At 30.1% G+C, this 16116-nt stretch overlaps 1 protein-coding gene across 4 annotated transcripts in view; it reads left to right on the top strand.

Moving 5' to 3' along the window:
* LOC143079132 (Golgi apparatus protein 1-like) overlaps positions 1–15567 on the top strand; it is a 46196-nt gene extending 30629 nt beyond the window's left edge. For 2 of the 4 annotated variants that reach the window (XM_076254327.1, XM_076254326.1), the window contains exons 13-26: positions 1137–1157; positions 4355–4465; positions 5505–5593; positions 6181–6295; positions 7166–7258; positions 7764–7835; positions 8715–8777; positions 9329–9449; positions 9992–10134; positions 10412–10513; positions 11216–11383; positions 12124–12244; positions 12856–12962; positions 15207–15567. In XM_076254327.1, the coding sequence (XP_076110442.1) occupies positions 1137–1157; positions 4355–4465; positions 5505–5593; positions 6181–6295; positions 7166–7258; positions 7764–7835; positions 8715–8777; positions 9329–9449; positions 9992–10134; positions 10412–10513; positions 11216–11383; positions 12124–12244; positions 12856–12962; positions 15207–15374 (1494 nt within the window). In that variant the 3' untranslated portion in view covers positions 15375–15567. The remainder of the gene's footprint in view (positions 1–1136; positions 1158–4354; positions 4466–5504; positions 5594–6180; positions 6296–7165; positions 7259–7763; positions 7836–8714; positions 8778–9328; positions 9450–9991; positions 10135–10411; positions 10514–11215; positions 11384–12123; positions 12245–12855; positions 12963–15206) is intronic. The other 2 variants (XM_076254329.1, XM_076254328.1) reach the window with 1 other exon arrangement.
* The last annotated feature ends 549 nt before the right edge of the window (positions 15568–16116 follow it).

Raw genomic sequence — 16116 nt, 5'->3', positions numbered from 1 at the left:
AGAATAAAGTACAAAGAACTTCTGAAGGATTTGCCTTCAACTGCAATTATATTGTATGCTGGCGAAACAAAAGTATCCATAGCCTCTGCATGTTTATGCACCTGTCCTGATTGATTGAGGGGCCTGTCGTTCAGCAGTTATCGTTTGGTAATTATGTTGTTCATTGGTATTTTCCCGTTTGGATATACATGGATATATAAATTAGATCGTTGGTTTTCCTGTTCGAATTGTGTACGCTAATAATTTTGGGTCCTTTATAGCTTGCTGTTTGGTCTGTATCAAAGCCCTGTGTAAAAGGCCGTACTTTGACCTGTGTTTGTTATTTATATCAGGTTGAGAACAACCCTCCCTCAGACAACATGGAAAAGGGGTCATTTTACTGATGTAGAAAAGAAAATAGAAATACCAAGGATTTGTATAGTTCTTCTATACAAAACCTTTGAAAACTTAGAATTTTGTACTCAAAAAGAGGAGAGTTACATCATATCTTAAACAACTTTTTCTAAACATTGCTAAAAGAGGGGTCCACTTATTTTGAATAATATTAAACTGTTTAAGTAAATGTGTTAACATGGTTAAAGTCCAGGAATATTACAAAATTCTTGGACATGTTTTGAGCATTTAATACCAGATATATATATAGTTCTTTGAGAAAATATGAGCCCTTTTGTACAAACAAATATATTATAACTTATATTGATCCCTCATAAAACATGTAAAAGGGATATTTATAACATTAAGGGGTTGTCCCCAAACTGATTATGACTTGGATGGAGAATTGTCTCATTGTCAGTCACACATGCATGTCATACATAGACCACAGATTTAATTATTTCTTGGTGAACAGGGAAAAAATACTTCAAATTAAAGAAATGTCAAAGTACAAGTGATAAATCAAGCTTTAATATTGTCAAAACCTACTATTTTAGGTTTACAAAAAAAAATTATAATCGCTCGCCTCTACTTTTCAAGCTTCGCCTAAAAAATTTGCAAATTAAATATTTTTTTATTTAAATTTTCAAATCGCTCGCTCGCCCCAAATTTTGAAGTCCAAAAATCCGTAGAACAAGAAATTAAATTGGTGTGGCCTTAATATCATTTATCTTTTTAACTTTTGGGAAAATTAATTGCTTTAGGTCCAAGGCAAATTATTCAAGGTAAATTACACCAATATTAACAAAACATATTTAATCACTTGAAAACTTTTAACATGGAAGTATTATTAACTAATTCATGGAAAAGAAACATCAAAATTCTACACAAATTGCATGATATATTTATCTGCATCTTTTTGAAAATAATCAGAAACAACAAAAGAATACAGAAAACCCCATATTTACAGTTTTCATGCTTTCTTTTCTTCTTGAAATATTTCCAGTAGGGAATGAATTTATCCGCCATAAAATTGCTAACCAAATGAAACATTTCCACATTGTCATCTCCTATTGGTCAATATGTTTAAACTTTTGACAGTTCTATTGTCCCATTGAATAAATGCACAATCTTTTGATCTCTGTGAAGTTTATTCACTGGGACCTCTAAATTTCTTCTAAGAGAAATCCATCACTCTTGATTGTGAATGTGGTTGGTTGTGAATTAGCTACAAAGATAACCATAGCTATTGCATTTATTCAATGGTACAATAGAACTGACAAAAAAGTCTAAATAGAGGTGACTGGAAAAGTTTCATTTGGTTCGCAATAATACTTTTACTCCAGTAATGAAAATGCTAAGGCTCACAGTTCAAGCCCTTTATGGTTGTTCTATATATTTTTTGCCTCAGCCTTTATTTGATTAGTCCTTTGTGCACAGTGTTATTGTAGATAAAATTTTGTATTTAAGGTAGTCATAGAATTAAATTTTCATATATATTTTTATCCTTCTTGTTTATACCTAATACTGTGGATTTATTTATATTGCTGGTTACTAATTTTCATGAATTGAGGAAACTTGCATTTTCATGGATATTTGATTTTTGTGGATTTCCAAAAGTTTGCATATAATCATACAGCAAAGGAGTAGGTTCAGTAAAACCCCTTTTTGGCTTCAAAATACAGCAGTTTTAAAAAATGGTTAAAATGTAAACTTTTAGCTATTTATTTGAAGTAGAAGGCTTCTGCTATATAAATATGGGCTGTTTTTGACAATACAATGCACATATATCGGGTACTAGCATCATTTAGTCATGCTAAATTACTGAAATCGTCATAATTTGAGCATTTTAGTTAAAGTTTAGACAGTTTCCGTCTTAAATGAAAGTGGCCGCATCTGTGTTCATTCATAATATTGAAATGTAAGTTGTATTTGATGATAATACATAACATATATAAAGGTTGAGGATGAACACGGATGCGGCCATTTTCATTTTTGACAAAAATCATCTGAAAAGTGACATTTTTGGGCATATTTGATAGATTTTTCCAATTTAAGCTTCAATTGGGACGTTTTAAATGACTTAATTAGTTTAAATCTTTCACATTGAATCAACTGAAATAGACACTTCAGTGTTTAAAAAGTGTCTGAAATCTTTCGTCAGATGAACCTGAAATTTGAGGCCAAAATCAACCCTTACCAGACCTACTCCTTTGTTATCCGTTAAACATTTAAATTTGTGGTTTAGCTGTACCATGTGTACCCTCCAAATCCTTTAAGATTGGTATTCAACGAATTAAAATGCATCCACAGTATATTTTATACATACATATCTTCATTAACATCTTTTTATCATAATGATCAAATTTAAAATAGTTTTCAACAAAATTTAGTTTTTACTTGATTATGATTTAAATTTTATTTTTGATTTAACTATTGAAAAAGATTTAGAATTTAAGTAGTTCAATAGCTTTGGTTTGTTTTATCTTAAATTACAATTGAATTAATGCTTTGATTCAGAAACAAAATTTTTCCATAGTCACTGATTTTCTAAACATACTGGCTAGTTAGAACCAAACGGGCAATTATTGTTATATTGTGAACAAATAAATTTGTGCTAGGTATATGTTGTATAATGTAATATATCTTTCCTTCTTTTGAGGACCATAGAATGAAATTCAAAACAGTGTGGCTGTGGCCATTGATTGACACATGAAATTCATCCATTGACTGGGACAATTTACGTGAACGTTTGTCTGTAACGACCACTGTTCACGACGTACCTACGATAGACATTTAAACTGGGGGGTCACCAAAGGTTTCTTTAATTATAAAATAATTCAAAAAATTAATCAGGAATAACCTTTATGTTTTGATTTATATAATTAATATAAATCAAAACATCGTGTTATTTCTGATTAGTTTTTCGAATTACTTTATTAAGATGTTGAGAACCTTTGGTGACCCCATAGTTTAAGTGTCTTTAAAAAGTACATAGTGAGCAGTGGTCGTTACATACAAACGTTCACTAAATTGTCCCAGTCAATGGATGAATTTAATGTGTCAATCAATGGCCACAGCCACACTGTTTTGAATTTCATTCTAACTTATTGACAATTGACCAGTTGTTGCTATGTATAATGTAATTTATGATCATATGGGACAACATCCCTAATGCGCCTCGAAATGAGGAACTCAAAAGTCATTAAAGAAAAAATTTATGTGTAGTGATATTGGACATGTTTCTATTTTTTACAATTGACTGAGCTTAACCATTTGTGGTGATTAGGAAAGTAGAGGAACATAGAATAAATGTGTAAAAACTATGGAGCTATTAAATGTGTTCAAAGTATTAAATTTTCAAAGAACTTATTGTGTTAAAAAGGGGATATTTTACCACAAGGAGTCGTATGACGAAAGGATGTTCAGGGTATGCTAATTTACGGAAAAAGTAATCTCACTTCGTACCCTCAAAATTTAACCACATATGTGAAAATGTCACAGCTTCCAAACAAGCTATCCTACATATCCAAGTTTACGATATGGACTGAGCAACAGGAAAAACGTTACCATTGCTGCCTATGTAAAAACAATTAAAGATGTTGACCCATATACCAAAGGGCCAAACGTTGGCTAGATGAATTTTATTGCTACATGAGTAATGGAAGATATCATATTTAAGTATTACATGAATAATGGAACGCACCATATTTATATATTACATGAATAATGGAATATGCCATATTTAAATATTACATGAATAATGGAACGCACCATATTTATATATTACATGAATAATGGAAGGTGACATATTTATTTATTACATGAATAATTATATATTACATGAATAATGGGATGCGCCATGTTTATATATTACATGAATAATTGAATGCGCCATATTTATATATTACATGAATAATGGAATGCGCCATATTTATATATTACATGAATAATGGAATGCGCCATATTTATATATTTGTAGGAGTTGGAAGAAGAAGAAGATGAAGATGTGGTTATGCAATGTTTGATACAACATAAACATCACCAGAAAATGGATCCCAAATGTTATGCAGGAATAGAACATCATCAACTGGTAAGTTCTGAAAATCTTGAAATTTTTGCTATGTTTTAATTCATGTGTAGATTGATTGTAACAAGACAAAATTGCCAAAAAATTAAAACTCACATTTTAAATTTTGATAGAATTTTATGCAGCATTTCTTGAAATTGCAATAATTGATCTCACATTTTTGCTATTTGTTCATTAATCACACGAATAAAGGCATGTATCATAAAACATTTTACTGTCACTGAGTTGAGTGTCAGGCCAAATAAAAATATATGTGTGGTTCCAGTAACCCGACCGACCCTAGTTAAAACCCTCCGACCCTAGAACTTTTTTTTTCATTTCTGAAAAATAAATTTTCAAACGATCAAATTTGAGGATTGTGAATTAAAATAATTAAATTCATATAGATTTCTGTCATCTGAATTTCCATCACAAGTATCTGTTATGGCTAAAATGCAACAATTCATAACAGAATGCAACAAAATTAACTAAATAAAAACGTATTATGACTGTTTATTTTACAACCAAACACATGTAAAAATGGTGGACTTCCGGTTGGGGCGTGTATTATACCGAAAACAATTTCGGTAAACACACGATTTTTTTCCGGATTTTGACATTCAAAAATAAAAATAAAAAAAATAATAAAAAATTTGCCGACCTACCGACCCTATTTTTTAAAAGTATGTAACTGGAACCACACATATATTTTTATTTGGCCTCATATATTGTGATTATCATTGATCATCTCAATGAGATTGATTTTCTCACTTAGGAAAAACAATCTAGTTAAGATGATTAATGATAATCTGTTCATTTTACCTATGACAATGTTGTAAATTTCATTGTCAACGGCAGGTGCACCCTTAGTTTCTAGCGATTATTTTGCATATCTCTCTACTGTGCTGAGAAAAGAAATTATCAGTCAATAAGATTAAGGAACATTTATAAAATAGAATTAATTGATTTTGCAAATGCTGACTTGTCTCTCTATCACCCAATTTTACAATAAAAACTATGTAAGTGAAACAAAAATGTCTTTAAAGTAAATCTTTTATTTCAGATCTCTATGAAGAATTATGAATTCTCACATAAATTTAAAGAAGCATGTAAAAAGTCTGTGAAGCAGTTCTGTCCCAACGTAAAAAGAAAGTAAGTGATCATCTATGTATATGTGAAGAATATTGATTATGTTTAGATAAATGACTGTTTCATATATCATTTTTGATCCTATATAATGTTAGCTACCTAAATTGATACTTTTCATCATTGATTTTGTCATAATGCAGTTACTTCAGAGTGTATTGCTTGGTCATCACTATGCTTTTGTTTTATTATGAAAAGTATCAATTTTGGTCAGTTACATTTTTCTTTTGAACTGAAAAATTAATACAGCTGTTATCCTGTCCCATATTTTGCATGAGTAAAAAATCTCTTTTCAAGTCTTGATTTACCATTCCTGTCACTTTTAAAGATCAGACGACAAAACCTCTCAATTTAAATAAGCTGGTGTTGTATTTCAATGAATGAAATTGAAAATGGAAAGTGGGAAAACACATCTATGTCGAAGAGACTACAACCCGACCAAAGAGCAGATAACAGTCAAAGGCCACCATTGGATCTTTAATGGAGTGGGAATATTCTACACCAAGAGGTGGACTTGCGCTCGCCACTTAATAAAAATCCTTTTAATGAATACATTTAGTACATTAAAAAATTGTTGTGATTGTGTTTTTCAGAGGTGATGTTGTAACCTGTTTAAGTGAACATATACGAAATGATACACTTCTTGAATCAGAGCACAGAATTGATAAGAATTGTAGGAGACAACTTAGATTTGAATCTATGCAGAGGGTAGGTCATTCTTGTATTCCATGTGTCTGTTAATCATCATCTCTTTGACAACAAATCCAACAAACAATAATGTATCAACAGTACCAGAAACAATAGGTGGCCTTCAACTATGTATATTAAAAAGATAAATCTTGAGAGGCTTTTCTAACCACAATAAGGGTGCATTTGAACTTAATGCTGTGCTTCATATTTATTAAATTTATATTTTGAACTTATAGGACTAAAAGGAAGTTTCTGAACTGAATAAAGTTTATTTGAGACAAAACTGTTTTAGTAACCTGTAAAATATTTAAAGAAAAGCATTAAAGGAACACTTTTACACTGTTCATATTCAAAAAGAGATCAAATGGGGCTTGGAATATAATGTGTTGTGTTTCTATTGGTATCTAGTTTAATTTGTAACCCATGATTTTTCTGCCCTTGCCATAGTGGCATTAAATTTTACCCTTGTCCGTCTCTCCAAAAATTGGTTTCCAATCTCCATCTCTAGTTGCCTCAAACAACATTATAAATCTTATACACAATGCTTATTACTACAAATCACAGATCAAGTATGAATTTTGGTGGCATCAATTTTACCGTTCTACAGTTATGCCCCTTTACAAATGGAAAAAAAAAATGCTGAATTTTTGCTTCAATTCTTTAGCTGAAGTTTTGCTTAACTAACTGTTATGAATTTTGTACACAGTGCTTTGTACTACGAAACATAGATCAAGTGTGATTTTCAGTGGCTTCTCTTTTACTGTTCTAGAGATATGCGCTTTACTTTTTTATAAGCAAATTTTGGTAAGTGAAACATGTCTATTTTGACATAGCTTGTTGGATTATAAACAGTTGACATTTATAAACAATAAGACTTATTATTTTCAGGGTGAAGATATCAAATTAGATGACAAATTAGATAAAGCATGTACTGAAGATGTTCAGAATTTCTGCTCCAAGGTTAAACATGGAAATGCTAAGGTAAGACATCCACAAATATATCTATACACTAAAGTTTGCTGATTGGAATTCTATCGATCTGATCAAAATACAGATACTGTGTCCAAGCTTTGCTTATAAGTGATAAAAACATTCTTCTCTACTCTTAATTGCAACAGAAAGGTCCAGGTCGTCTATGCACTTATTATATCTTATAAAATTGAGATTGGAAATGGGGAATATGTCAAAGAGAAAATAACTCAACCAAAGAACAGATAACAGCTGAAGGCCCTAAAAGTGCATATGTGATACATTATTCTTCCTTATAAAGTATTACTGCAGGTTGTAACAAATCAAGTTCAATTTTTATTTGCAAGGTCAAGGCCAAGATGAGAAAATGATAGGAACCGTTACAATTTAAATTGCAGAGGTCATTGGCCAGATAAAATTTTCTTTTGTGAATCTGGACACTGCCTAGTATAAGACCCAAGTTCTTAACTTTAAACAATATGACACGTGTTGTAAACTATGCTTTATTTTTGCCTAGGTCATTGAATGTTTGAAAGCACATCAACAAAAGCTGTCAAAGAAATGCCATAAAATTCTGTTTAAAAGAGAAGTAAGTATAACATAGATTAGAAGGAGAGGCTTCTGCTTATTTGTAAAAAGGAGGATATAAAAATGATATGCAAATGGACTATATTTGAACAAAGGAAAAGACATATAGTTTAGTATTTCAATAAACTAGGCCTTAATATATTTGAACATGATCCCAAACATTACTGATAGGCAAGATAACTCAGTCCTTATGATTTCAGTTTAACCTTGATATTAAAGTGGAAGTAAAAGTAACCTCACTTACCTGTTTGATATTTCATGGTAAATTATGTATGACAGTCAAGGGTTCCTAGGAATCCTCATTTCTGTCTGTCCATGCATAGGTCTCTCACACATTTAGTTTCCTGATGGTAAATATGTAACCACTGTTTGAAATTAATTGAAATTTTAATAAATGTTTTGGACCCCTTAAGACAGATTAAATTTGATTTTGTAATTTTCACTTATACTCTTATAGAGTTATAGTTCTTGATTGTTGGAAAATTAAAAATGCCTTGGTTTCTAGTTAATAAATAAAATATCACTTTTTGAAGAAAAAAATGTAGTTGAATGTTTTAAGATCACCAAACAAAGTCATGATCTTTCTGTTGCTGTAGGCAGGGGCATCAGTGTTCACTTCTCTAGTTCGCATGGTAAACAATAGAAGGTGTCCACATTCTGATTAAGGTGGTACATAACAATAAAGGGAGATAACTCTATATTTTGTCAACAGAAACTTTTTGAAAAATGATTATGAAATTTAAACTAGCCAAATTGATTGATTAAGATGTAATTGAGAACTCATATCCACGACCAATAAAAATATACAATTAGATTGGTAAATTTTGATAAGTTTGATTTTTTTAATTGATAATATATTTGCTTGTTTGTTTGTTTTCAGAAAGAAGAAGTAAAATTGGATGCTGATTATAAACTGCACCATGTTTGTAAGGGGATGATAAAGGTATTGAAAATTTTCATTTGTACTTTCCCTGATTTAAGTGTTACACAAAGTGATGATTTCAGATTAATGTAAGCTGAAAACCAATAATCAAGTTAGGGTTGTTTCCCTTTACTTGGACTATAAACTCACCAGAAGTGCATTTTGATCAAACAGTAAGTGGAACCTTGTGTCATCATGAATGATAAATTTTCATGTGTAATGCAATTGATTAAGGATTAACGTAAACATACATCTAATGTAATTATAGATCTGTAAATTAGTAGTATGGTAAAACTTTCAGAAATTAATTGCAGTCCCAAGTACTAAAAATGTAACTTTTAGATGTTAGATATTAGACGAAGATGCACTGAAAATGAAAAAAAAAAAACATCACCAAATAACAAAAGCATAGTGGGACTAATGAATACCTTAAGGGACAGAAATAAATAAGAATTTTTGCTATGTTTGGAGTAGGTACATGTATATGTTTTGTAAGAGGGTTTACAATGCCATTTTGCACCATTCCTACATTTATTATCTGATTAGAATCAATTGTTTTGTTATATTGACAGCAATACTGTACCGATGGGGATTCAGATATAGTCACATGTTTAGTCGGTCATAAACATGATCCTAACTTTGATGCAAACTGTAGAGAGATACTGGTCAGAAGACAAATTACAAAAAATAGAGGTATCCATTTTATACTTAGACCAACTATTTTTTATTAGCTCACCTGGTTCAAAGAGCCAAGTGCCCTTTTCTTTATCATTTGGTATATATCTTTATTTTCCTAATCCATTATAAATGTTAACAAATATCTTCTCTGAAACTACAGATCCAAATTTTATCTAAACTTGGCGATAGTCATCTTTAGGGAATTTAGATTGTAAATGTGTCAGAGCGAGCCGCTTGCCAAGCTTTTTTGAATATTATCTCTTCAGTCAACCCCTTATTGGGGTTATTGCTCTTAAATTTTTTTTTTTTTACCAATATTAAGAATTTATACCCACTATCTTGAAAACTTTAATAGAAAGTTTGACACTTTAATAGGATCAACAAGACAAGAAACACTAAAGATCACTAAAACTGTAGTGCTGAAACTGTCAGTCAACTCATTATTGGAGTTAATGCTCTTAAACGGCATGTATACCAATATTTTTTAAAGTACATTCTCACATGTAATATATGAAAAAGAAACACTAGTTTAATAAAATTTGGTATTTGTATTTTAGATTATAGACTAAATCCTACTTTAAGGAAGGAGTGCAGTATGGATATCAGAAAGTTCTGTACTGACATCATAGAGAGAGCTTCACCAGACCAAGAAATGAGTGGTCAGGTTATTTTATGTTTAAGAAGACAATTTGTTAAAAAGGTAGGAATAGCTTAAATTAGAAATTTATTCTGAGGTTTTTGGTAATCTAAATAATGTGCCTGGATGTATTAATTTTTTGTAGATTAAGGAAAAAATGCATTTTTGTCAATATAAGATTTCATGATTTTGCCAATCTCTGCATACAGAGCCTATAGAATTTTTTTAATTTCATTGAACATTTGAATTCGTGGTTCACTTGCACCCACGAACCCACACCAAAATTGGTATCCACCAAATATTAATGAATCCACAGTAAATTGATTTTTATCTATTTCAGAATTTATCTGGTAGATGTACAGATGTAATAAGAGATGTGATTAAAGAATCAGCAATGAATTATATGGAGGATGTTGCCTTGGCTAATGCTTGTGAGAGGGAGGTAAATTGTATATCAAAACTTTTAAATTTTGAAGGATGTGTCAGAATGAAACAAATTAAAAGTAGTACTTAAGAATTTAACAACTGATCAGTTATTCTCAACACATATTGTCCTTGATCCATGGAAACATTTAATAAGCTACTGTGTCATAATATCAATTCTGTTCAAGTTATATCTTACTTAGATGAAATTTATAGATTATTGTTTGTCATCTCAACGAGGTTGATTTTCTAGTACAGTGAAAGTGAGAAAAGCAATCGAGTTGAGATAACCAATGATAATCTGTTTATTGTTGATTTACTTATAAAGATGTTGTTAATGTCATTTACATGGGCATGTGTGCCCCTAGTATTTAGCGATATTTTTTCATATCACTCTACTGGGCTGAGAAAGGAAATTATCAGTCAGTAAGATCAAAGGAAAATTTCTTAAAATAGTGACAAATATGAATTATATGGTTTTCCTATATTCCTACATGTATATCAGTCTAGATTATAGATGTAAACAGTATAGAATATTTTTTCGAAAAAATAAGAAAATATGATTGGGATTATGCAAATCTGCAAATTTTTTAGATTTTTCATTTGTAGTTTAAGAGTTACAAAGGGTTTTTGGGAGTAATGTTTGTCATAGCTGTTATGGAACATGCCATCCCGTAAGATTATTGTTTTGTAGCTGTAATAAGTGTTGTGATAATTTTAGATAAAACAACACTGTGATCCTGAGCATCAGAGGGCATTACAAGGGGCTGGAGATAGAGATTCTAATAGTGTTCTCCAAATGTCTCAAGACGACAGCAAAGGAGAAGTACAACAATGTTTGATGAACAAATTTAAAGAGCGATTAATAAAAAGTACAGAGTGTAAACAGGTGAGAATTATGTTCTGTGTAAATGTAAACAGGTGAGAATTATGTTCTGTGTAAATGGAATTAAGGATATTGTAGCTTCTCAGATTCTCATCTTCTCCCAAATATTTTGTTAAATCCGCTGACCTTTTTCTTAAGAAAAGTATTAAGTTGATACATAACACTACAGGGAGATAACTCTGTTAAAATCAACTGGACGTTTAAATCACTTATATTGTTAAAAAAAAGATTTGGCCAACAAAGCCTAGATTTGTTAATATTTTTGAGAATACATCTGCATATTGCAGCAACTTTTTACCGTTTTTAACTTGCTTGTCCTACATAGATTATTTAACAATAACAATATCTGCCTCCAAGTTCCACTTAAAATTATCTTCTGGCTGTAGTTGAAAAAATAATATACCGTAAATTACACATAGTACACAGTTTATCAACTCATTATTACAAATGCAATGGAAGGACCTTCTCACAGTTGAAAAGATGAAAGAACAAAAATAAATTTGACTTTTTGGACTAAGGTATTTTTTCTGCAGAAACCTAAACTAGTCTCTTAAATAGTCTCTGAAGTATATTCCCAATTGGAGCAAATTAAAACTTGACGAATTGTTTAGTCACCAGTCTTTTTTGTGTCCTTATGTTGATAGCATGATTTTGTTTCGGTTTTGCAGTTGTGTTTCTGTCATCTTAATATTTCTTAGCATATTTTTGACGTAAACTGGAGATGCTACAATTTTGTTTTACAGCAAATTGCGAGAATTATCCAGGAATCTGAGATAGATATAAACATTGACCCTATTTTACATACTGCTTGTCAGAAAGATTTACATAAATTCTGTACAGATGTAGAGTCTGGTGAAGGTAGAAGTAAGTACTCTTATTGTTTTAGCTCACCTTGCAAACCAACATGGCCGACATGGCTACAAATAGAATAAAAGGGTAAAATGCAGTTTTTTTGGCTTAAATCTTTGAAACAAAAGCAAAAGTATAATGGTTGCACTATTTCATGCATAAATGTAAACCAAAATATCAGGGGAGTGACACAGTATCCTTGGCGTCTCTAGTTTATTTTTTTATCAAAAGTAAAAATCGGTCACTCAATTTTTGAACCATTAGATCCAAATATTTCTGAGTTTGACCTTTTTTTTTCTTTTCTTTTTTGTGGTTATAGGGATTAATATATTATAGTTATATGAACCTTGTCATAAATTTGTAGAAAAAAATTTCATGCCACTTAATTGAAGGACATTGTCATAAGAAATTGTGTTAAATCTGCCTATATTTATAAATTTATTTATCTCTAAGGGAGGAAGGAGGGGTTTAATATAATAAATTCTCCTGACTGTCGGTCATTTGTGTTTTTCTTGGAAACTACAAATAACAGCTTCTTGATATATGGAAACTATTTTTCGTTTTATCTTTGAATTTTTGGTTAATCTGTTAAAAAATAATAATTTGTACATTTTCAATGTTTTTAGAAATGACATGCCTTTTACAAGAATATGAAGATCATCCTAATAGACTGGATAAAAGATGCCATGAACAGTTAAAACGTAGAAAAGATTTATGGGAAATGTCAGTGCAGGTGAGTGATTTTATTGACAATTATGGGATGTGAAGAAACGATTTATAGGCAACAGAATACCAAACCAGGCACAACATATTAAGATCTCTGCTTAGTTTCTAATAAATGCCTTTCCTCCCAATGTTGTCAAATATCATTGATGATTTGTCACCTGTCATTTTGCTTCATAATTTATACTTCATAAGTTGCTGAACTTGTGTACCAAATTTTGACATATTGGCATTACAAAATATTTCCTTGATTTCTCGGAAAACCAAAAGGTTTTAAACACGAAAGTTATGTCTTTTGTTAATTAGAAGGTTTTCTAGATATTCATATTTTGTCAACCCTTAATATATGTTAATGGAAAGCTAGGAATGATGTTATTATTAAAGTAAGTCATAAAACACAATAAAATACCCTACTTGATATAAAGTTCCTAAAGTTATCATACAATCTCTAAATGTTGCCTAATATTTGGTGGTTTTAAAAAGCTGAAATCTTGGATTTTATGTATTAAAAATATACTCAAGAATATCAATTGTATAAATTCTAACACTAAAATGTTGAAAAAAATGATTGAAACAAATAAGAAATTAAGATATTCAGTGGATTTTTTATACATGCAAGTAGCTGTTGTAATCATAATACACATCAAATACCAGATGAATTTTTAAAGTTGTTAAAAAAATTTTTAAAAACGGATGTTGACCTTGGTTAGACCTTCATTATTTTCAAAGGATGGAAACTAAAGTAACGACAGTTTGCATGAATATAAGGGTTGAGTGAGTTCAAACAAGATTTTTTAATCTTGACAGTGTACAGTTTTCATATTTGAGGTGTAAAACATTTTTTCTATCAGGCTCACTAAGAAAACATAATAAGGTATTTTGAGTGTTTTTATTAAACTTTTGCTCAGCTTTATATAAATGCTATAATACATAGTTAACACCAAAAAAAACAACTACAATCAAACCTCTTTATGATGAGGGTTTAATGAAATATTCAAACAGACCTAAATGCAATGATCAGGTTTAAATTTAATATTCATACAGACCTACATGGAATGTTTTAATGTGATATTTAAACACTTACGTGCAATAAGTAAACTCCGTCATTATACAGCCATAAAATGGGTAGTTGTTTATTAGCAGTACAAGATGCTTCTTGCATTGCTTCAAACTGACTTTCTTAGGTAATTACTCAGTAGACTAATACCTAGTTACACCATTCATCTTTACTAGAGAAACAGCAACAAATCTGGTATGCACATGGTTAGGGAAAATATGGGATTGAAAACTTTATTTTGCTGTTCCTTTAGTAAAGATTACTATCACTATAGGTGATTGGAAATATCAGTTATTACACACATCTCTTCTCTATGAAATTTAATTATCAGTAAAACAAAATAAAACCGTGTTTAATTGTCCCCTTGTTTACTTTTGTAGTAGTATTACTTGCAACAGTTTTAAAATTGTGTGTTATGAATCATGGAGACCAAAAAAGTGGCTTCATGTTGCGGTTACAGATTTTTGTCAAGGAAAATTGGTTTAATATTTCATTCATCATCAGATGATAAAAGTACATTTTATACCTCTGAACCAAATCTTCCGAAATTTTAACATAGTATCATGGACATTAACTAGAATACTACTCCATTTCAAATTTAATGATTCTGACATTTACAGTTTTATGAGTTGGGGCACATTAGGTACATTAAAATTAGATTTTTCTTTGGTTTCCAGATGATCTAGAAACTACTGCTTAAATATCTCTTTTAAAACTTGACCACAATATCATTGATGGTTTTGTTTTTAACTGATCCAGCGTCATGTTAATTACTTTAAAATAAGATTTTAATTTGACTATTGCTTTTGGGATTTACTGGTAATTATTCTACAACCACATGTATCTATAATACTTAATCATCTTATTCTAGTTTCTTCATTACTATGATATAAATTGCAGTATATTTATAATCAGCACATGTGTAATGGATTAACATATGTATGAATTAACATTCAAAATTGTTTACCGTAAAAAAAAATTTAATGCTTGCTGCTATCAGAATAGAACAAGTATTACCTAAATTAAAAAAGTAATATAATAAATAATTTTGTTGTGTGTGATTGAAGACTTCAACTGTTTGACTGTGTATGAAATAATATTGTTATTTATTGTAAACAGATTTTTTTTCTTAATTACAAATACTGATTTATAGACAATATTTGTGTATTAATAAGTATTTATTTTCTTTCATTTTAGGTTGCTCCAGTTGAAAGTGTAAATGAATTAGTATCACAAATTACATCTTCACCTGCAAAAACCTATCTCCTTGGAGTTATTTGTTCAATAATAGGTGTTATATTTCTAATAGGAATTACGTGTGGACGAGTGACTAAACGTGTATCAAAAGAAAATAAAATGAAATAAAGTTGCCATTGTTAAACTATATTTAGAAATACCATGAAAATAAATTAAAAAAAATTGCAGGGTCTATGCTTAATCACTTCCTTCATTGACAACAAATACCAGGCAAATATAAAATTACAGCTCTTTTTCAACTTGAAATTTGATGATGAGGGCAATTTCTGTCAAACTTTATGGAGTTCTCTGAAAAGCACAAGACTAAAAAGAGAACCAACCAATTTTTTTATATTTTTTATATGAATTGAAAATTGTATTGATACAAAGTTAACCAATCTGCTCTTGGATACATTTAATATTTGCCCTTGTTCTTTGCATACTTAATAAAAATGCTTTAATTATTGTGTTGGATGAAATCTTCTATTTCATTATTTTTAATTCAATTCATGAAATTGTTTCATCACCTTCATTCTGCCAAAACATTCCATCTTGTCACCTAGCTACTTTCCATTATATAACAATTCAATTGCAGTACATCCAATAGATTTATTATCATGGTATTTTTATGTAAATTTCATTAAATTTTATTTTTTTATGTCTTTCCTTGGGTAAATAAATTCTGTATTGCATTAATTTGTTAGTGGGATATTGTTTATGATATTTTTTTGTGGCATAAGACGGTGCTCTTTTATTTTAATTTGAAACCAATAAACTACAAAATTTGACAAAATCAGAATCGGATTATAAGTTATACATTGAAATTTCCAGTTGACTGAAGTAAAAATTATTTGTAATCCATTATATTTGC

This window comes from Mytilus galloprovincialis, chromosome 6 (genome assembly GCF_965363235.1).
Source record: "Mytilus galloprovincialis chromosome 6, xbMytGall1.hap1.1, whole genome shotgun sequence".
Classification (NCBI taxonomy): Eukaryota; Metazoa; Mollusca; class Bivalvia; order Mytilida; family Mytilidae; genus Mytilus; species Mytilus galloprovincialis.
This window is presented reverse-complemented; position numbering and strand designations above follow the sequence as displayed.